Source organism: Medicago truncatula, chromosome 3 (assembly GCF_003473485.1).
Source record: "Medicago truncatula cultivar Jemalong A17 chromosome 3, MtrunA17r5.0-ANR, whole genome shotgun sequence".
Taxonomy (NCBI): Eukaryota; Viridiplantae; Streptophyta; class Magnoliopsida; order Fabales; family Fabaceae; genus Medicago; species Medicago truncatula.
The window spans coordinates 47515811-47537900 of NC_053044.1; the positions used below are offsets into that span (position 1 = coordinate 47515811).

Consider the following 22090-nt stretch of genomic DNA (forward strand, 5'->3'; position numbering starts at 1 on the left):
GGTATTTTTCATGTTATTATATGTAAAAGTTAGTTAAACTATACAAGTGATATATTTTGGTGTTAGAATGATGATGTTTTGTAAATGGATTCATTGATGTACAATGTTCCTACTTATAGCATTTCTTGTGCTATTTGCAGTGATACATTTTTCTGATACTTCTTCAGTAGTTCTCAGCTCCTATCCAGCCAATTGGATTTATGTAAAGTTCCCTTCAAATTCATGCCATCATAATAAGCAAGAGAGATACAAGTATGCAACTGTATGTATGTACATTTCTTATAACAACTTACAACTTACATGCAAAAAAGTAACTGCACCAGGAGGCATGATACAAAAATCTATGATGCATTAGAAGGAAAAAGAAAAAGAAAGGTCTATATTTTGTTATAAAGTATGAGGACTAGTTCGTTCTGTATAAAAAACAGTGTGTCCCCTTGATGATGTAGAATTGTGATCTGTGTCACTACTATTATTATATTCTTCACCACCATTTGGTGTTTCTAATCCATCACCATTTGATCCTATCCCAACATGTTGTTGAACTACCAAAACTGAAGCACTTGCTGCAAAATCTGAAGCTGCTAATAAGTCACCAATTGCACCCATTTCAGGACACTCACTCCAATCAGTGAGTCCTGCTGTCAATGGTGATATCATTCCTCGACCTCTTCCAACTATAAAAAGATCATGAATGTCATCCATTGCTCTTATTGCTGCCACTGTTTCCTCTCCATTGTTAACCACCTTCTCAAAATAATCAACCGAATCATCATTTCCATATTTCGTCCTAAACTCATGTATTAGTTTATCATCAAGTTGTTTTTCTATATCTGTTTCAACTGTTAAAACACTTGGTTCATCTGAATTGAGTCTATGTTGTTGTCGAACCGGTTCACTTACTCTTTCGCCCGGGACGAAGCGCATTATTGTTAGGCTTGTACCGCTATGTTCCAACATTCTCCATCCATAGCATAATGCTTCTCTGTCGTCCGGTCCACCAAAAAACATCACTGCTACATGATGTGATACTTGATCCGAGGCTAACCGGTTCGAACCGCTTAAGCCTCTATCGACTAGAATTCCGACCGAGCAAGGTGCATTTGCTAGTACATTTTGGTTGATGGTTCGAAATGCCATGTTTGTTGCTTCCATTGCACCATCGACTGTTTGTTGTTTATGAAATGGAACGATTATTAGAGATACGCGCTTGTCTTCTGCTAAATTGCAGATATCTTCGTGCATTGTGGAGTAAGGGGAAACTGCTGACAAGGGCTGTACCGTGACAAACGAAGAGTGTTTCTCGTAATTTTTAAAGGCACTGATTATATGGTCGGATTGAGCTTCGGTTCGGTTGAGGGCTTGATGTTCTGGTTTATTTGTGTTGTGAACAATAAGCATTGCTGATGTACGTCCGCAGAGTTCGACCAAATGGAGCACATAGGCGCATATCGGTGACCTCTTTGTTGGATTCGAGGCTCCAAGGAGGCTGATCATTGTTGGCACGTTTCGAGGACTATGAACACATACTAGTACTTTAAATTCTGCATCTGGTTTTGATTTCTGAATTGTTCTTCTTTTGTAATATATGTTTCTCCTTGATGGTCTATAAATTATTGATACAGCAGGTACAATTATTCCAGTCATTATGACTGTTATGATCACCATAACTGCAAATGATTCTTCATCGAAAACCTGCAACAATAATTTTTTAATTTTTTTTATCAAAATGAGTCATTGAGAGGAATAAGCAAACCACAAATAGCAATCATTAGTAGTATTGTATTTGCACCTTTTGGTCCTTTCCAACATTGAGCACAATCATTTCAACTAGTCCTTTAGTGTTCATGAGTAAGCCAAGGGTAGCACCTTCACGAATCGGCATTCGATAATAGATTGCAACAGCTAGAGTTCCAACAATTTTGCCAATGCAAGCAAGAAAAATGACAAGAATAAGAATAACCCAAGTAAAAGACCCTTTAATGAGTCCTATATTGGTTTTTAACCCACTAATGGCAAAAAAGAGAGGTAACAAAAGTCCTGAAACAAAATCCTCAAGCTTTTCTACCAGAGAAACACCAAGCGGTCCATTCGGAATTGCCAAACCGAACACAAAAGCTCCGAAAACAGAATGAGTTCCAATAGCATCAGTGATGAAACCGGAGACCATGACTCCGGCTAATATAAGAGATATATAAAACTCACTGAAAGATTCACCCTCAGGTGTTTTCTGAACTATCCATGAAGCTGCGGGTCTAACAGCGTAAATACAAATGGCGACAAACGCTGCGGCAGACAATAGAACCCAAAGGGAAGCGAAAGAAGTTGCTTGGTTCTCAGCCATTGCAATGGCTAAAGCCAAGAGAATCCAAGCACACACATCACTGATGAGTGCAGCCGAAAGAGCAAGCTTTCCTATATCTGTGTTGATGAGTTTTAGCTCGGCGAGGATCCTAGCTAGAACAGGAAATGCAGTGACAGAAAGAGCGACACCGAGGAACAGAACATAAGTTCCTCGGTTCGTGTCACAGTGGCTTTCTCTTTTCAAAAAGAAGATGAAAGCACCGCCAAGGATGAAAGGCAAAACCATGCCGGCAATTGCTGCAGCCACTGCCTTTCTGCCTACGCTGCGCAAAACCGTTATGTCCATCTCCACACCAACCAAGAAAAGAAAATAAAGAAGACCAACATTCGCCATTGTTTCAATCACCATCACACTTCTTAGAGGGAAAACTGCATTGGCAAATATTTCGTTTTTTCCTAGCACTGAAGGACCTAATATTACTCCTCCCTGCACCGAAGATAATGTCACGTCACATCTATCAGCATTATGAGATGATCACAGTTTTTTTGTGTTTGAAAAGAAAACAACTAACCAGAATTTCTGCTATGACGCGCGGCTGGCGAAAGGGCTTGAGAACAAAGACAAATATGCGAGTGGCTGCAACAACTAAGGTTAATTGTAAGATGAAAAGTGGCAGAGAAAATTCCAAAGGGCTATCTCCTTGCCATATTCCATTCGTTGTTATCATGGCTGGTGCATAACACACTATATAATCACCTGTTTTGTTTCTTTTATCGGCCATATTTTTTCGTTGTTAATCCACTATTGCTATATAACTTTCACGTCCTGTTATATCCAATCCTAAGAGAGGACTCTTTCATGTGTCATATTTGCATTAACAAGGCACTAGCAGCATATAATAGACAATATCACATTCCAGCACAATTTGTTATTGAGCTTTGTACAAAGAGAAAAAACTAAATTTGAAAGAATATGGTTGAAGTCCAGTTCTTGGACAGATATTGCAGATGGATGATAAGGAGGGAAAATAATGTAAGAAGAAAAGGAAGGACTATTTTTCGTTTTTGCTTTGTTTGACGAAAATTAGAAACTAGAGGAAGGTAGAGAGAAAAGAAGGTTGGTTTTGTTTTGGTGGTTTTCCACTCCAATTGGGAATTCAAGTTAAATTCTACGGCCTATGTTGTGCAGAGGGGAGGGCGGGAATCTATTTTAAGAAAGATTGTGATTTCATGTTTATGTGAGTGATTATTAGTTGAAAATGGACATGTGTATGTCTGTGAAAGAATTTGTGCAATCCGAATTGACTAATGAATTTAAAAAGAGCATATGTTAAGGATGTGAGAATGATCCTTACGATCTTCTCAAGAATTTTGAACTCTATCAACTTTACTCTCTCATTCTCCTATTAGATGATCTAGTTGATTCTGACGTACGTACCAATACATATTTTTTATTTTTAATTATCTATTTAAAAAATATATAAAAAATTTGATATTTTGAAAATATTCATATTATTTATCTTTGTATATTAGTAGAAAAACATGATCAAAGTATGTCATGTCAAAAGTGCACATTCTCAAACATGTCATCTAATATGGAATTGAGGTAGAATATGAATTTAATCTCTTAATTGTTCAAATTTCAAAACACTATCAATTACGAAATTGGCAGTTTATGCATATGGATTTTTCGGTAGAATTCCGAAATCAGTGTATTTGCCGCTTTAACTCAAATTATTGTTGGAATTTTTAATGAGAAATTAAGAGTCGTTTTTATGTTACAAATATATTTTGACATTGGACATCAAAATTTGACAACAAATTAAATAGTTAATGAAGTTTGCTTATGAAAGAAGAAGAAAAAATACTAGTAGTTAACAAAGTTTAAATATGTGTTGTTAATTAATTTCAATTGATTTCTTCAAAAAAAAAAATCAATTGACCATCAACTAAATGTAATTAATCATAACAAAAAAAAATTAAATATAATTAATCACAATTTTAAAAAACATTAACAATGGTTATATATTTGACTACAAATCATGGATGATGAATATCATGTATATTTGTACACATGTTATCATGTATATTTGTACACAAATTTGATAGTTAATGGATATATGTATATTTGAGCACATGAAAAATCATTATAATGATGTTCAAAATTGCGGTTAATTGTGTTCAATTGATAGTTAATTTTTTTTTTTGAAGGAAGGAAATGAATTGTGACACCTTTGCTATATTCATTTACTCAGCATAATCAACAAATATTTAAATTGTATCAACTATCTAATTTATTGTCAATTTTTGACCTCAAATTTGTGTCAAAACAACAAAATTCTTACGTTACTAAAATTGGAAAAGAAAACAAAAATGTAATGTAATTTTCTTTAGGATGCTGAAGTTAATGCAACATTTATTTTTATGTATCAACTTAAATGCTACCTTCTCAAAAAAAAAACATAAATGCTAGTGTAAAAAAAAATTCATAACTAGAAGTAATTTATTTGAGAATGCGAATGTCACACCGTCTTTTTTTTTTTGGTACACTATCATCATGTCACACACCTCTCATTATTAGACTATAGTCTCCAATTTATAATACACAGAAAGATCCAAGTTTGAAGATAATTTTCCGGTATCTTCAAACTAGATATTGTGGTTAAACTATATGGAAATATTTGTTGGGTACACATGTGGATGTTTTTTTACTGTCTCCTTCAACCGTTTCTCCTGTTCATGGAGATTGGATGGAGGAACATCATATACATCACTAAACATGTCTGCAAGTGGAGGTTTTTCTACACTCTCAGCAACTTGAATGGTCTGTAGAAGCTGTAGCAGGAAATTTGAGTTAGAATAAATATTTAACAATGTTTTTAGTGATCCACCTAAATCAAATTCAAGAAAATTATGATTATAAAACCGCAAGATTTTTGGTATAAAATATTTTAAGGTGCAGTAAACCAAGTCATCAGATACCCCACAACTGTGTCAATTGCATTAGTATAGGGAGGAACACTTTCAGCCACGGTTACAAATTCACGGAATACATTTGAAACAGAACTATGATATCTAGTATCAACCAAATGATTTTTCAGGGAAAAGATAGTTAGTTACCTGCTGTCTCAAACTGTTCCTAAGCTCAGACTCAGCCATGTCATTCCACCAACCATTCCTTTCTATCCACTTTCTAAATCTCGCTACGGGATCACGTGACAATCTCCACCATTCAATCTCGTTGGCGGGACGATACTTGGTAGAGTCATCTGATGTGGAGTGGTGTCCTACTCTATATGTAAGAGCCTGCAAAAACAGAAGAAACAGATACAACATTGGTCTGCCGTTAACATGCTTCAATATGAGACTATCTACCAGCATACTGCCATTTTTCTTTTAAACATGTCCAAAGATTTGACTTCAAAGGTTATCATTTTACTTCTATTAGAATTGGTCTCTCTTCGCTAACTGCCATTTGACGAGCAGCTTGAACAGCACTATAAATGGCCAGAGCATCATTCCCATCTACACGAATGCTACGGACTCCATAAGCCTGTCCTTTCACAACAATACCATCACCTATGTATAAACAGGAAAACCAGCACAATATATCGTTAGATATTGCAAGAAAATGCTAAAGATGTAGACAGTAAGAAAATAATTGAAATAGAAGGAACCGATAAATTACTTCGAAACTGATCTGATGTAGGGGTACTTATAGCCCATCCATTATTCCGGCATATAAAAATAACTGGGGCCTCCATTACTGCTGCAAAATTTAATCCGGCATGGAAATCTCCCTGTCATAGCTCATAATTAACTCAATCTATTACAATATAAAAAGCAAAAGAAAAAAAAAATTAACATATCGAGGATCCTTGATAATAATTTGCTGTTGAAAACAAAAGCATTCTATCACACACTTATTTAATGGGATGGGATAACTGCAGATTTTTTTTTCCTAAAAAAAATTATATGCAACTCTCCTAAACCAAATAACGATATTGAGTTTGAAAGTTTTAGCCGAGAGTGATACAGTATAACCTAAACTCCTTCAAAATTTTAAGAGCAAACCTCTCAATCCATGACATGTTTAAATAGCACAGAAATTTCCATTCAATAAGGGGAGTAACGAGTCTGCTTTTATGGAAATTGTAAAATTTACCTCACTTGAACCACCATCTCCGAAATATGTTACGGCACATGCATCCTTTTTGTCCATCTTTAAGGAATATGCAGCTCCAACAGCATGGGGAATTTGCGTACTACAGATCAAAGTATATTTTGCATTTTGTAGCTTTCAATTTCAAAATCGTTGAGAAAAACAGCAGCAGCGACACCAACAAAAATAATAGTAGTAATAACAATATTATCAAAATATCATACATCAAAGTCTTGTACATCGAAGTTTTCAATACTTACGCAACAGTTGAAGCTACATTCATGTAATTGTGCTTGTTGGACCCATAATGGGCTGGCATCTGCCTTCCTTTCCCATTGTCAAACTTATTTGAAAAACACTGATTTGCGAATTCTTGCAGAGTGAAACCACGCCATAACAAGACTCCTTGTTCCCTATACTGCACACAATCAATAATATCTTATGTAAGATCATCTCTGGTTAGCTAACTCTTTAGCAAAATTTAGACAAATTAAAAAAGAAATCCCCAACGAAAGTATGAAATTTGTGCTAATTTTCTTTTTTCATAGATTTTTGTTGTATTGCTCATATTGTAATGTCAGGTTGTCAGTTGTGGATTGCAGAAAATAACTGTTAAATTTCGCTACGCTGAAGTGCTATACCCGCTATTTGACAACACTAGTACTAATTACTAAGTGTGTTGCGGCGCGGAATAACAGCAGTTTGTTAAAATTCAGCTACATTGTAGTGTTATAGCCGCTATTTGACAATATTGTATGGACACATGTTTGTATTGACTTATTTGAGCTTATCTATCTACTTACATAAATTTTGTGAGGGTGTTTGGGAGAACTTATGAATCATAAGCTGTTTTAGCTTAATTTCATAAGTTCTCTAAGATATCATATGAAAACAACTTATAGCTTATAGAAAAACAATTTAACCTTATTTTATCTTTTGCTATAGAAATAGCTTATACAGAAGTGCTTATAGAAAATATAATTTTGATCATATAATAAGTAACCTGCGGGAAAATAACATCATTCATGGAAAGAGCAGCAGCTGATGCAATGTTGATAGCTTCTTCTCCATTTGTTGTTACATAAAATGAGATTCTGCCTTGTCTTTGTGCTTCATAGAAGATAGTGTCCATTGTTTGTAATGCAACCATGTTATTGTACATTTTAACAGCAAAATCCTCACTCACCTAAGTAACAACCAATTTCACTTCTAAGATATTAATTTATTTTTCACTTTCAAAAACAATGAAAATGAAGTGAGTTAGTAAATGCTAACCTGAACAAAATCAGTCCCAAAAATTGGTTCACCATTATCATCAAGAACACGGTAACAAGGAACTCTGTGTTGTTGTGATTCAGATAAAAATGTCATTTGAGGGATGAATTTGAGATTTCCTCCAGGAAAATCAATTACCTGATCGTGAATGGGGTTAGGAGATGTGGTGGAGTTAAAGCGGCGTGGGTGGTGGTTGGTGAGATTAGGTTTCCGACGAGTGGAAGTTGAGAAGAAGTTGTTGTAGTTGGATTTGAAGTAGGTGAGAATGGTGGTAGATTTTCTGATCATCGTGTTCATGCTCATGCCAAACTCAAACAAACAAAATGAAACTATGGAGATGATTATTGCGTCATGGGAGTACAAAAATGTCTTTTCCAAATCGGGATATAGACTTCAAATGCATACGTGGTAAGTCTATGTGGAACTTAACTCACTTCCATGTCATAAATAAGGATAAGGATTAGTACTAACTGATTTTTGTTCCATCAAACCACTAATTAATCTTTTAGTAATTTTTTTTTTTTTTTAAGATTATAAATATATTTTTTTGTCAAGTAGTCTAGTGGCTAGAGACATTCACCTTAAAGATGAATAAGTGGGGTGTCGGGGTTCGAACTCCGGCCCCTGCACATATTGTGCATTATCTCTCTAAGCTCATGGGGACAGATTATAAATATTTTTAAAAGGTCTCTAACTCTTTTTTTGGTACATATAAGAAATGACAAAGTCATTATAAATTCATACACACAAAATGGAGGAGCTGGGGTTCGAACCCCGGTCAAGACGTCCGACCTAACAATTTCAGTTATTTTTCCAATTGAGCTAGAACTTATAGGAGAAAAGGTCTCTAACTCTATTAAATTGTTAAAGTAGTTCTTGTATTTAACAATTTAGTTTTATATTGTAACAATTTACTATCAATTTAATCTATAAATTTATTCACTTACCATCAAATTAGTACAAACATAGTGTATGTTTGGTATCGCGACAATTCACAGTGAATTTTTAAATGTTACATTCTATACTTTGCAAAATTACGGTAGATCATCATGATTATAACATGTTTAGCGAGATATTATATGATACTCTTTTATTGGATTTTTTTTGGTTTGTAATTACATACATGTACTGTGCTTTAACTTAAAGTCATCAACGGTTTCTTCCTCGAAGTTTCAAATATGGTTCGATTTTAATCATAATTATCTCTTAAGTATTATAGAGGGATGATTCTGATTTGTTGACGGTGTAAAACTTTTTACGTTGACATACGTGTATATGAACTGAACTCATATATTTCTTATTAAATAATAAGAAAAATAAACAAAGTTTCCAAATTGCAAGCTCACCCTCCCTGGCTTTTGAAACAATAGGTAATCACTCTGCTTGTGACAAGCATTTATATTACCATCATAACATGCAAATTAAAGAAAGTACAAATATAGTTGTGCACAAATCCTAATGTTATATATGACTACTGAGGCATGGTTATTCCTTCCATGTCATCTTCCAACTCCAAAGACAGAAAAACTTGGTCTTGCCATGAAAGATCAGTTCCACTGTCATCATCATCGCTGTTGCAGTAATTTACACCTTCTTGAGGATACATGTTCTTATCAATTTCATACACTCTGCATAAAACCCACTCGCTCCAATTTTCACCCTGTCATGCCATGAATGATGCACCATTTAATTAATTAAACTAGATATAGCTAACTAGTAACTAGGGAGGAGGGAGAAAATAATTTTTAATTAGCTTATTGACAAATAAATAATGTCACTTACCACTTTATTATCACCATGATATGAAACAGTACTTTGATCAAATCCAGTGGAGCAAATATGATATTCTTGCATTACCCAACTTGTTTCAAAACTTTGTGCTAATTCGCCAATGTGGAATAATAGGTACTTCTTCATTCCCACTTTCTGGTCAGTGCCTGAAAATATTGGTACTGTCACACCAATTTCCTCCCAATGCCCATTCTCAGTACTGGATTTATTTTCCTTCACTTTGGCGAAGAAATAGTATTCATCATTTCCACCGCACAATGCCTTATCTGTATATATATGTTAAATAAGAGTTTAAACATGAAGTAATTTATTCATCGAATATTCATGCATTGGACATATGTATAGTTAAGTTAATTATGTCGCTTAATTAATATTTACCTAGCTGTGTGTATGTGTAAATAATCTTAAAACGACAACGAAAAATATTAAACGAATGGAGTACCATTTAATTCCCAAGGAACAAGTAGAGACGGGTCTAGATCAGGGATGAAGTTTGGATGAGATGAAATAAGAGAAGCCTTCTTAGAATAGAGAAAATGAAGGATAAGTTCTTCATCTGTTGGAGAGAAGACAAATCCAGGAGGAAGCTTGACAGTATCTCCCATTCAATGATATATTTTAATAGAGTTTATTAAGTTGTAAACTTTGGCACTCATTACAATTAATTTTGTCACTATATATAGAGATTTTGATTGGTTGTTAATTATTCACAAAAATGGATTTGATGGAAGAAAAGACTGCGGTACGTAGACTGCCATCTCAAGAAAGCAGACCCAATGTCCCAATCCATACTAAGAGACAGCCAATATAGCTAACAACTCAAGTTAGCTTTATTTTATTTTTGGTAGGAGAAGTTAGCTTTATTGATAATACATTATTTAACATTAAATTATTGTTAACTTAGGAAGAATAAGTATTAGGACATTTGAGGTGGGGTATAGTATGGAAAAGGGAAGTTCTTTCCCATCATGGGAAAGTTGAACCACAACCATAGATTTAATACTTTTTTATTTGAATGGCTAAGATTTATGACCTATTAATAGTTGTAACTTGTTGCTTGGCATTGTGAACCACAGCAGTGGACCCCACCGATTGATTAAACAACAATTATTTTATAATTCATCCGTTTCAAAATGAGTGTCTTTTTAGGTTTTTACACACATATTAAGAAATGCAATGATTAAAAGAAAGAGAATGATTATTTTACCAAATTATCCTTATTAGCTATTGGTTAGTTTTAAAAGTAATACTTTGGAAGTAGTGTGCAGAGAACCGAATAATTTGGTAAAAATAAACAATTCTCAACAATTGATACTACTTTTGATGCGCATGCCTCTACGCATGAACCGGATTAGTCGCTCACCTTTGGTGGGTCGGAAACCGGTGCAAAAGCCAAAAAAAAAAACGTGATGAGTTGAAGAAGTCAACAAATTTAGTTTCCAAATAAAATTAATTAAATCATTTAGAATAAAATAAATATTTAAATATAAATAACTTTTGAAACATCTAAAATATACAACCGTTTAAATATAATATCTCATTCACAAAAATTACTATGGTTAGTTTTGCACAGACACAAGCTACATGAAAACTCAAATCTGAGCTAAGACAACCTCTTTTCTTTTATGCCAAGTTTCAATAATTTTGATTATTTAGCCGCTTATATTGCTTCCATTATTGATAAGAAAATGTTTGGAGAGAAAAAGAGAGTAATGTGAAAGAGAGATAGAAACCAAATGAGATCATGTTGAATGAATGTCAGGGATTATGAGATGTTTGTGTATTATTGTTGTATAAATGAAATGACATGAGGTCGTTTCGTAAAAAAAATACATGAAGTAGAGACATATATCTGATATAGGGGACGTATATGAAGTAGAGATGAAAAATAGTTGAAAATTCTAATGCTTTAATTGAATTTCCTTTGTTTCATATATATGATATTTTAAAATTTTGAATGAAGATGTGATGTTAAAGTCTAGTAGATTTTGCAGCATTGAAGCGCATTGTTGCTCTCGACACTCTCTCTAACTTCATGCCATATTCATAATTAATTAATCAACTAACTCATGTAGATTGTATTTACGTAAACAACAAACCAAAAAGAGTCGACAAGTTTTGGCTTAATATAGATTGATAAGCCACCATTAACGATTCAATAACCGATAAAGTTTAATGTGCTCTCCCTCGTCATGAAGTAGTTGGCAGGTCACTTTTAGCCGGCACTTGTACAATAATGTATTTTTCTTTGCTTTTTCTTATCATCGTGTGGCAATGGCATTTGAAACCTTGTTAATTCTCGTCCTAGAAAGAAAACCATAGCCAGAAGGAAAAAAAAAACCACACGCGTATCAATATCATCACGGTTACGTGGATTATTAGTTGAGTTTGTTTGATAGTGAGAAAGAAACTTTAATTTCAAAGTGAAGGCAAAAAAACATCTACTCATGCATGCATTATTAACCTTTTATGGCCACTCTATCACTCTTCATCACAGACAGAGATTGAAGTCAGTCTTTGGCATATGTGTCTAAGGCCTTGGATATGATATCTTGCTTTCTATGCTATAATTCTACATCTATATCAACAAATAAATCATCCTTGTGAATATTATTGATGACTAATGGTACGGTGCATGTGTTTAATAGTGGTACAGGCACCCCAAGTTTTTATTTATTTACTTTTTATGGTAAATACAATTTCATTCAATAGAAAAATACAAGAATATTAACCAAGTGATTGAACTCAAGTGACTAATGAGTTCGTCCAAGATGAATCATTCAAGAGGAACCGAGTTCAATTTCTGATGAAATAATTATTGATCAAACTTTAATATATTCGTTGATATTATTATTTTACACATATTGTGATGCAGATGTGATAAATTAATCACACACTCAAGAGGAGTTGCAAAATTTAGTGAATCAAAAATCTGCATGATAAATGAGATTTTTTATTCATTTTTCCAATCCAGCCTGCCTCGGCTCGTTCTATTGCGGTAGTATTAGTTTATCTCAAAAAATAGTTAAGATAATCTTATAATTTGAAAAGGACAATTAAGAACAGAGAGGTAGGGATGAAAACAAAACAAGAAGTACTGTTAGTTTCCTACGAATGAATGAATTGCTATGCCATTAGTTTATAGTTCGAGAAAGATGTTAACATGATTACTGATTATGAAAGTGAGTGCAGATAGTCAGATACTAGTAGTCTAGTACCATGTTTTACCTCGTGACAATGTGCTAATAAAGACACGTTTGTTACTGGATTATGTAGCTGGATTTTGGATCCCTCACACAGTTTAGAACTAATCACAGTAATCAAGGTGGCATTGAGAAGGAAGGACTAATAAAACTCTCTTATGTTGACCAGACAAACAAATACAGTAACTCTCTAACGTGAACTATTATATTATATTTGAGTAGTTCTATTTTTTTTATGTCAGTTTGATAAAGAAATAGCAACAGCAAATGCACGTGAATGAACTGTGTATACACAAGTTAGAGGACCTCAGTATCTTTGCATTGAAATCCCTTCGAACCACTCATTATTTTAGTGTCAGTAGCTTAGGCCAAAATAGTTGATTATTAAAACAATAACAATTAACAACATGGAATAGAGATAAAGAGAGCTAAATGGTTTTGATAATAAGAAACAAGTAGAATAAAAAGAGAGATAAACATTGTAAAGAAACAAAACAAGAAGCAATTCAATGAAGAAACAATGGTGTGAGATTGAGGCAATAGGCATCAACTACAAGATCACATCAAAGCAACCTTCTAAAATCTTCAACAAACCTCCAAAACCTGATGGTGAAGAAGATGGTGAGAAAACAGAAGATGAAGCAAAAGCTGAACAAAGGCAAGGTGGTGGAGTTAAGCATGTCCTCAAGGATGTTAATTGCATAGCCAAGCCATGTGAAATTCTTGCAATTGTTGGGCCAAGTGGAGCAGGAAAATCATCATTGCTTGAGATTCTTGCTGGTAGAGTTAGTCCACAAAATGGTGGTTCTATTCTGGTGAACCAGGAGCATGTAAATAAATCTCAGTTCAGAAAAATTTCAGGGTATGTTACACAAAAAGACACCCTTTTCCCCTTACTTACAGTTGAAGAAACCATGATGTTTAGTGCAAAACTAAAGTTAAATCTTTCTCCAGAAAAACTAAGCTGTAAGGTTAAGTCATTGATTCAAGAGCTTGGTCTTAGTCATGTTTCAAGTACTAGAGTAGGAGATGGAGATGACAGGGTCCGCGGAATATCCGGTGGTGAGAGGCGCCGTGTTTCCATTGGTGTTGAAGTCATACATGATCCAAAAGTGTTGATTCTTGATGAAGCAACTTCAGGTCTTGACAGTACCTCAGCTCTGCAAATAATTGATATGCTGAAAGTCATGGCTGAATCTAGGGGAAGAACTATAATACTAAGTATTCATCAACCCGGGTTCCGGATAGTGAAGTTGTTGAATTCAATACTGTTGTTGGTGAATGGCAGTGTGTTACATCATGGAACTGCAGATTTGTTGGATGTGAATCTGAGGTTGATGGGTTTAGAGCTTCCTCTTCATGTCAACATTGTTGAGTTTGCTATTGAATCCATTGAGACTATTCAGGAACAACAAAAGAGTCAGCAAGTTCAGATCGAACCACCGAAACGATTACAAGGGACAATGCTACTAAAGAAAGGCAATGATCAAGGTGAAAGTAGAAGCGGTAAGTTTACTCTGCAACAGCTATTTCAACAATCCAAGGTATTTGACATAGAAAACATGAATGTAGGAATGGATTTCACTAGTGATTATGCGAATTCTAGATTGAGAGAAACTATGATTCTAGCTCATAGGTTCTCAAAAAATATTTTCCGTACAAAGGAGCTCTTTGCATTTAGGACTATTCAGATGCTGATTTCAGGGCTGGTTTTAGGATCCATCTTTGGTAATCTCAAAGATGGTCTCGTGGGAGCAGAACAAAGGGTTGGTCTATTTGCTTTCATTTTAACGTTTTTGTTATCGAGTGCCATTGAAGCTCTACCGATTTTTCTACAAGAAAGGGAGATTCTAATGAAGGAGACTTCAAGTGGAAGCTACAGAGTTTCATCTTATGCTATTGCCAATGGCCTAGTTTACTTGCCATTTCTACTCATACTAGCCATTTTATTCGCAGTGCCGCTTTACTGGATTATCGGTCTCAACCAAAATTTCACAGCGTTTTTGCACTTTTTGTTGCTAATATGGCTGGTTTTGTATACCGCAAACTCGGTTGTGGTCTGTTTCAGTGCTCTGGTGCCTAATTTCATTGTTGGAAATTCGATAATCGCCGGTGTCATTGGTTCTTCTTTCTTGTTCTCTGGTTACTTCATATCCAATCATGAAATTCCAAACTACTGGATTTTCATGCACTATTTGTCCCTATTTAAGTATCCATTTGAAGGGTTTCTAATAAATGAGTTCTCCAACTCAAAGAAGTGCTTAGAGTACATGTTTGGGGCATGTGTGATGAAAGGAGAGGATGTACTTAAAGAAGAAGGGTATGGAGGAGAGAGTAGTAGATGGAAGAATGTTGGGGTGATGGTGTGCTTCATCTTTGTTTATAGATTCATTTCTTATGTAATTCTCAGATACAGATGCTCCCAGAGTGCCACCTTCTGAAAACCATGGTGACTCTCAAGAGGGTTCACATGTTTTGGATTTTTCTGCGGACAACAACCAAAGAAGATATGTAATACCTGCCAAAACATATACATATAAACTATTTGTTTTATCAGTGCCAACAAATTGTACTATCATTATAATATATTACGTTTGAGTTTTATGTGGTTACTTAGTTAAATCACAAATATGCTTAATATGATACTGTGATTTATTATTGGCTAAATTGCATTTTTGGTCCCTTAACTATTTAGGTAGTATCGTTTTGGTCCCTTAACTAAAATTCGATTTATTTTGGTTCCTTAACTTCTTCCCGTTACACATTTTGGTCCTTTCCGTTAGTTTTAATTCAAAAACATTAGGTTTTCTTCATTTTCTTCTGAAATTTTTATGGGATTCTTGTTGTTGAAGGTTGATGGAGATCATATGAAAATGAAAAAGAGGAAAAGAAGATGAAGAAAACCTAACGTTTTTGAATTAAAACTAATAGAAAGGACCAAAATGTGTAACAGAAAGAAGTTAAAGGACCAAAATAAATCGAATTTTAATTAGAGGACCAAAGCGATACTACCTAAATAGTTAAGGGACCAAAAATACAATTTAGCCTTTATTATTAAACATTGTTGCTGCAAAATAATTGAACAGAACAAATTGTAAATCATATCAAATAAAATTTCGTTCTGCGAATTTCTTCATGCGTGTTGCACGGGTTCTCACTACTAGTACAGTAACAATCAAGAAGATCTTGTCACAGGCTTGCTCAATGGGAAGCCTAGTTTCGATTACAATCAACACTCCAGGCATAAAATACAAATGGTAGAATAAAGCGAACTAAAGATTAGCATCATAATGGAACAATTACTAGGCTAAGGTGGTGGTGTTGGCTTGAGATCTTGGAGTGTGCTCCTCCTCAAGGTCTCAGGTTTGATTCTTTCCGGTGCCAATTTAGGTGGGCTAGTTTAGCTTCTTCAAAAGAATAAGGAGATTCAGGGTTCAAACTCCGAAAATTAACATAACCACTAACTTACTAACATTTGCCTATAAAATAAACATTGAAACAATTAGGAAACATACTGAGAATATTCTCTGCTCATATATCCATGTTATTCCTTTTCATTGTACGTCTCCACGTGATATACATGATATGTTCACTCTGTAGAAGTGGCAGTTAAACATTTTGAACTCATCTTTCTGGCAATCAAACTGAGCATCTGGTCAAAGCCAATCAAATGTTGTGTTTAACTGCAAGAAAATTGGCAGATTGAGAGTATCTAAAATCTACCTCTTTTGCATTGAAGCCAGTAGTAACAACAAACTGAGGAGTATGTTCAAGACTGTGTAGCATCTCAGATATCTAGCCTTTTCTCAAAGTCTAAGAAAAGAAAGCTTGATATCAGATCTTTCTACTTTCTTTGAAGGACACTTGAGCTATGAGCCAAAAAAAAACGTTAATTTTTTATCCAACTGCAGCATCTACTGCCATTTCCATTTCATTGTGTAAGATAAGTTCAGAGTCACTTTCCTCCTCATAATAAGGCTCGTCATCATCAAAAAACAAAGTAATTTTTTATCCAACTGCAGCATCTACTGCTGTTTCCATTTCACTGTGTAAGATAAGTTCAGAGTCGCTTTCCTCCTCATAAGGCTCGTCATCGTCGGCTTCTGGCACATAGCCAACTCGCTTCATCTGTTCTGTGAGAATTTTCAGAATTAAATAGATGTCCTTTTTATGAGGGTGTCTTTTATCTTTTACCATGAAAACATGTAGATGACTCTGAATTGAAATCCAGCTGCAACCAGGTTGCTTAATTACTCCCATTTGCCTCATCTGTTTCCGGACTCTAACCACATCTTTCCATCTACCAAGCTCAGCATACATATTTGAAAGAAGAACGTAAGGTCCAGAGTTCAAGGGATCAATCTCTAAGAGCCTTTCTGCTACATACTTCCCTAATGTAATGTTTCCATGAACCTTACAAGCAGCAAGTAATGATCCCCAAACAACAGCATCAGGCTCCATTGGCATTGTCTGTATCAAATTGTTTGCTTCGTCAAGGCAACCGGCCCGACCAAGTAAATCAACCATGCATGTATAATGGTCCTTTACAGGTACTAAACCATGCTCGATCGTCATTGATTGGAAGTAACAGCGCCCTTCTTCAACAAGTCCTGCATGACTACACGCAGACAGAACTCCTATCATGGTAACATGATCTGGTCTCTCTCCAGATACCAGCATTTCCCTGAAAATTTCAAGGGCCTCGGTACCGTAACCATTTTGTGCATATCCAACTATCATGGCATTCCACGAGACGTTATCCCTTTCTAACATGCGCTCAAAAACCAAGCGTCCATCTTCAACCAATCCACATTTCATGTACATGTCAATAAGAGAATTCCCTACAAAAATATCAGAATCTTCCCCGGACTTAAACCAAAATCCATGCTTCAAAATGTGAGTATGAGCCTGTCTGCCAAGCTTCAAATCAGCAAGATTTGCACATGCATTAAGTAGATTGCCAAAGGTGTAATGTGTTGGCCAGATGGATTCCCTTTTTAGGAGGAGGAATAATCTAACAGCCTCTTCGTTTTCTCCATTCTGCGTATAACCTGCAATAAGCGCATTCCACGACACCACATTCCTCTCCATCATGTTTGAAAACATTAGTCTTGCGGCTTTCACACTTGACGCCTTTGCATATCCACTAACCATGGAGGTTTCAGATACCACATCCCTAAGCGGCATCCTATCGAAAACCAATCGAGCTTCATTAACTCTCCTGCATTTTGCATACATATCAACCAAAGCATTGCCTAACACAAGGTCATTACGGTATTTATCATGTTTCATAACACGTGCGTGAATTTGCAAACCTTCCCTAATTGCCGATAAGCTTGCACAAGCACTGGCCACGCTGGCCAAAGTAATCTCATCAGGCTCAATCCCACAATTCATCATTCTTACAAAAACCTCTAGAGCTTTTCCCGCAGGACCATTTTGCTCATAGCATGTAATCAAACTATTCCAAGAAACTATATTCCTCACATCCATATCATCAAAAGCCCTCTGAGCACTAGCCACCACCCGACACTTAGAGTACATATCAACAAGAGCTGAACCCATGTAAACATCCAACGAGTAACGAGACTTCGCTATCAAACCATGGATTTGAACACCAATACTCAAATCCATCAACCCTGCACAAGCGCTAAGAGCACTGCCAAACGAATACTCATTAAGCACGAAATCCTCACTATGCATATCAACAACAAATCTCAAAGCTTCCTCAAATCGATCCCGTTGAGCAAACCCAGAAACCATAGCGTTCCAAGAACACTGATCACGCTCAGGCATACACTTAAACAAGTTCAAAGCCTCATCAAGAGCACCAAACTTCGTCAAAGCACCTAAAACCGCGTTCCAACTGAAAGTATTCCTCTGTTGCATATGATCGAACACCTTGCGTGCATCCTCCAAAAAGCCGCATTTGCCATAAACATCAACGAGCCTGTTCTGAATGAAGATTTCAGAGGAAAATTGTGTCTTAATGATTCGAGCATGAACAAGACGTGCCTCAAAAACAGACTTTGATTTAACACAAGTGTCCAATAGCTTGGCGAAAGGAGATGAGTCCAGAAAAGATAAGTCACCCACCACTTTTCGAACCAATCCATGTTTAGCCATTCCATTACCTTACAAAATGCTCATTAGAGCTTATTTTTGCCACCTCTTCTCGATGATCAAATGAGAGAAGTTAAAGAGCCGTTTGTTATAGTTTTTTAAGAAAAAAATCACTTTTGCTTTGTTAGAGATTTTTAAAAAAACTAGTTGGTTTAATAACGTATTTTATATAAAAAAATATTTTAAAAAAAAATTAGCAAATTAATGAATATTGCACAAACATTATAAATCTTTATCAAAATATTTATGAAAGCTTTATCAAGTCTTTAATACACATTAATATTTGTGATGATTGATAAAAGAATTAAAAAGAGTAAAGGGTATAGAAATAAATTTATTAAAGAATTAACAATTTGTTTAAACTTATTTTTGTTACAATTTAGGCCAAAAAAAATATTGGACTTCATTGAGTTTCTCTATAATTTTTTTATCAGGCTTGAAGTTATGACTCTGAGTTTGAAAACCGCAAAATTCACAAAAGTTATTGAAGAAACACTATAAACAAATAAACGGCATCGTCAAAAATGAAATCATATTTGGCTATAGGGATCAAACAAACAAAAAAAAAGAAGCATATTAAATACCTATAATCAATGGATTCTAATTGCATAGAAGCGACACTTATACTTTCTCTATGTTTGTTCATCAATGAGAGTAATTATTTTGCGCTTTCCTTTCAGAATTGTTCTTGACACCTAGTTTGGGAAATGCTAAACAGGGAAATAACTGTAATATTAATCTAATGCATATTAACATGGATAAGATGTATGCGAATATAGTTATATATAACTTATGAAATGAAGGTAACATAACTGATTTTAAGCTAAAGAAAATGTACCATGACTTCTAATTTATCTTTCTATTATCTTCAAGTCTAGAGAAATGCATGCATGTGCATTATATGTACCTCGTTGACCAATTAACATTTTTGAAACAAATGAAAATTAAGCATCACTCCCGCATGTGCATCTATAGCTAACACCATTTGATATTGATGTCTTCGAACATTTGCTGCAACTCTCATAATACCATCCAAACTGGTTATGATTGAATTTAGTTGTTTTTCCAAATAGTGATGGAGTATGTATCCTAACACAAATTATGCACGTGAAATAAAGAATAGTGCAATATGCATTTTTAATTTGTGCGTAAAAAAACTCAAAGCATGTTTGTGCATAAAAAATAAAAAAAAAATAAAAAGCAGACCTTGACTAATTTTATAGATTCATCAATTGGCCTAACTTGAGACAGATTGGAAAAATCGTTCTACGAAGTACTTTTTAAACTTTACTTTTTAATCTATCTGAGCTTGAGAAGTGTTAAGTTCACGACAACAATTCAAGAAACATGGTCAATAAACAATCAAATCAGATTGTGAAATAATAAGTTACTCTAACACTGTATTGTGAAATCATAATGCAAACTTACTAAGTCTTAAACTTTTCAACAACCGGATGATGTAGGTTGATGAGCAGCCTCGAACCTGACCAATTGTTACATCTATTTGCGTTGTCATTGACTACAAAATAGAAGCAAAGAATTCAAGGTAAATAAATGGTAAATGATAAAGGTACAAAGTATTTTACCCATAATGTTACATCAACTATATTCCCAATGCTCTAAATCTCTATATCGAGTTATTACATGAACTCGATCACCCTAAATCCGAGAAAGAAACCAAAAAATATAAATAAATCAAAATGTATACTAATAAGTAACATTGATAAATGATAAAAGAAATTACTACAAATCTTAACTAACTTATCTAACCTTTGCATCACAAATAATGAGCTTCATATGTTGATTCTCATTACTACCAGTCACAATTCAAGAATCCAGTACTCCAAATCCTATTTTCCAAACGTCTAAATCATTTTTGAGATACTTAATGTAGTCATAATCCCTTAACATTGAAATTCATATATAGAAATACAATAATACATCATTTAATTTTATTCCTTTTGTTCATTCTGATATCAAAAGAAGCTAACATATTTCTATGTGATCAATTGTTGTATCATCAAATTAACCTGATCTTAAATGTACAAATTTCTATCATCAACTTTCTGGACCCCAATGATATGATCAAAACAAATTTACACCAATCAACTTTTTGCACGGCTCAATGATATACGAAAGAATAAATAAAATATGAAAACTGTTACAACTTTAGGATTACTCACAAAAACTAAAATAATTGAAATGCATCAATTATTTTCAACTCCTGTACCAAAAGCTAAAATAACAATTGTGTCAAAACCTTACCATCAGTTAAAATTCAGTCATCATGACCTCTACTATACTCCACATAACAAAAGACGATTTTTCTACAACCATGCAACATAACAAATTTTGGTACATAATCCAATAACAATTGGAAAAAAAAAAAAACCCCATTAAAATGCATAATCATGAAAAAAGGAAGAAAACCATCTATGATGAAGCAAAAACTAAAACGGTGTCGAAAAATGAAGCCCTTAAGCCATAAAAATCAGTCAACTCAAGTCATGCATGGTCTCAGAACCATGAAAAAAGATAGAAAATGACCTTTTATTTTTTTGTGGTGGCCGGGGTTTGAACTCCGGACCTTGCATATTTTATGCATTGTCCTACAAACTAAGCTAAACTCACGAGGACGAAGAAAATGACCTCTTATGAAGAAGAAAGTGAAACAGTGTTCCCGACTGAACTTAGATACCGTTTGGTCAAGGTTTTTTACAGTCTAAAAGTTACTTCAAAACAAAGTAAAAATAAAGGCCTTTAAGAAAGAAACTAAAGTTATTTGGTTTTTTTGTTTTGTTAGTTTTAAAGCTAGTTAAGTTTAATGTTGTTTGGCAAAATATTGTACAAACTTTGAATTTATTATTTTTTATATGGTGTCAGGGGTTTGAACTCCGGACTTGGCATGTATTTATGCATTGTTCCTATCAACTGAGCTAAAGTCATGAGGACAAAACTTTGAATTTATTATTAATTAACATAATAAATAAATAAAATGTTTAGAATAATTTATGAAGGCTAAAAATGTTAAAAAAATAAAAGATATTTTTTTTACAAATACGATATTTACTCAATAACGTTTATTTTCTGTAACATGAATACAAATTAGTATCATCATATAAATAACTTGTTAAATATTTGAATAGGAGAAACAATTTAAGGAGTCTGGAATAATAATATAAATAATATCAAAATATTTGATTTTTTCTATTTCAATTATACTCTATAACAA

The 22090-nt window shown here is 34.3% G+C and overlaps 5 protein-coding genes across 5 annotated transcripts; 1 reads left to right on the top strand and 4 right to left on the bottom strand.

Moving 5' to 3' along the window:
* Positions 1-387: 387 nt before the first annotated feature.
* LOC11420726 (cation/H(+) antiporter 15) lies at positions 388-3500 on the bottom strand. Its single transcript, XM_003602579.4, has 3 exons — positions 2877-3500; positions 1793-2791; positions 388-1695 (listed from the first exon to the last, which is right to left on the bottom strand). Exons 1-3 carry the CDS (start codon positions 3084-3086, stop codon positions 388-390), a joined length of 2517 nt encoding a protein of 838 aa, XP_003602627.1. The 5' UTR covers positions 3087-3500.
* A 1336-nt stretch (positions 3501-4836) lies between these two features.
* Positions 4837-8109, bottom strand: LOC11424992 (2-oxoisovalerate dehydrogenase subunit alpha 2, mitochondrial). The gene is made up of 8 exons (XM_003602580.4): positions 7742-8109; positions 7470-7652; positions 6727-6884; positions 6470-6569; positions 5993-6104; positions 5744-5883; positions 5425-5610; positions 4837-5139 (listed from the first exon to the last, which is right to left on the bottom strand). Exons 1-8 carry the CDS (start codon positions 8042-8044, stop codon positions 4972-4974), a joined length of 1350 nt encoding a protein of 449 aa, XP_003602628.1. The 5' UTR covers positions 8045-8109; the 3' UTR covers positions 4837-4971.
* A 908-nt stretch (positions 8110-9017) lies between these two features.
* On the bottom strand, positions 9018-10159 carry LOC11420727 (NAC domain-containing protein 104). The gene is made up of 3 exons (XM_003602581.4): positions 9975-10159; positions 9524-9798; positions 9018-9401 (listed from the first exon to the last, which is right to left on the bottom strand). The coding sequence occupies exons 1-3, from the start codon at positions 10135-10137 to the stop codon at positions 9213-9215; spliced, it is 627 nt and encodes a 208-aa protein (XP_003602629.1). The 5' UTR covers positions 10138-10159; the 3' UTR covers positions 9018-9212.
* Positions 10160-12969: 2810 nt separating this feature from the next.
* LOC11434075 (ABC transporter G family member 5) lies at positions 12970-15351 on the top strand. The gene has a single exon (XM_003602582.4). It carries the CDS (start codon positions 13245-13247, stop codon positions 15174-15176), a length of 1932 nt encoding a protein of 643 aa, XP_003602630.1. The 5' UTR covers positions 12970-13244; the 3' UTR covers positions 15177-15351.
* A 488-nt stretch (positions 15352-15839) lies between these two features.
* Positions 15840-18970, bottom strand: LOC11429488 (pentatricopeptide repeat-containing protein At2g13600). The gene is made up of 2 exons (XM_039831712.1): positions 16459-18970; positions 15840-16379 (listed from the first exon to the last, which is right to left on the bottom strand). The coding sequence occupies exon 1, from the start codon at positions 18859-18861 to the stop codon at positions 16744-16746; it is 2118 nt and encodes a 705-aa protein (XP_039687646.1). The 5' UTR covers positions 18862-18970; the 3' UTR covers positions 15840-16379; positions 16459-16743.
* Positions 18971-22090: the final 3120 nt, after the last annotated feature.

Bases quoted from the DNA above. Each gene is read 5' to 3' on its own strand.
- LOC11434075 (XM_003602582.4), top strand. From the start codon at position 13,245: ATGAAGAAACAATGGTGTGAGATTGAGGCAATAGGCATCAACTACAAG.
- LOC11420726 (XM_003602579.4), bottom strand. From the start codon at position 3,086: ATGGCCGATAAAAGAAACAAAACAGGTGATTATATAGTGTGTTATGCA. The intron at 2,792-2,876 runs GTTAGTTGTTTT...TCTTCGGTGCAG, and splicing joins GCGTCATAGCAGAAATTCTG to GGAGGAGTAATATTAGGTCC. The intron at 1,696-1,792 runs GTGCAAATACAA...TTATTGTTGCAG, and splicing joins ATGTTGGAAAGGACCAAAAG to GTTTTCGATGAAGAATCATT.
- LOC11424992 (XM_003602580.4), bottom strand. From the start codon at position 8,044: ATGAGCATGAACACGATGATCAGAAAATCTACCACCATTCTCACCTAC. The intron at 7,653-7,741 runs GTTAGCATTTAC...GTTGTTACTTAG, and splicing joins TTGGGACTGATTTTGTTCAG to GTGAGTGAGGATTTTGCTGT. The intron at 5,140-5,424 runs GTAACTAACTAT...TTCCTGCTACAG, and splicing joins GGAACAGTTTGAGACAGCAG to CTTCTACAGACCATTCAAGT.
- LOC11420727 (XM_003602581.4), bottom strand. From the start codon at position 10,137: ATGGGAGATACTGTCAAGCTTCCTCCTGGATTTGTCTTCTCTCCAACA. The intron at 9,799-9,974 runs GTACTCCATTCG...ATATATATACAG, and splicing joins TGTTCCTTGGGAATTAAATG to ATAAGGCATTGTGCGGTGGA. The intron at 9,402-9,523 runs GTAAGTGACATT...ATGGCATGACAG, and splicing joins ATCATGGTGATAATAAAGTG to GGTGAAAATTGGAGCGAGTG.
- LOC11429488 (XM_039831712.1), bottom strand. From the start codon at position 18,861: ATGGCTAAACATGGATTGGTTCGAAAAGTGGTGGGTGACTTATCTTTT.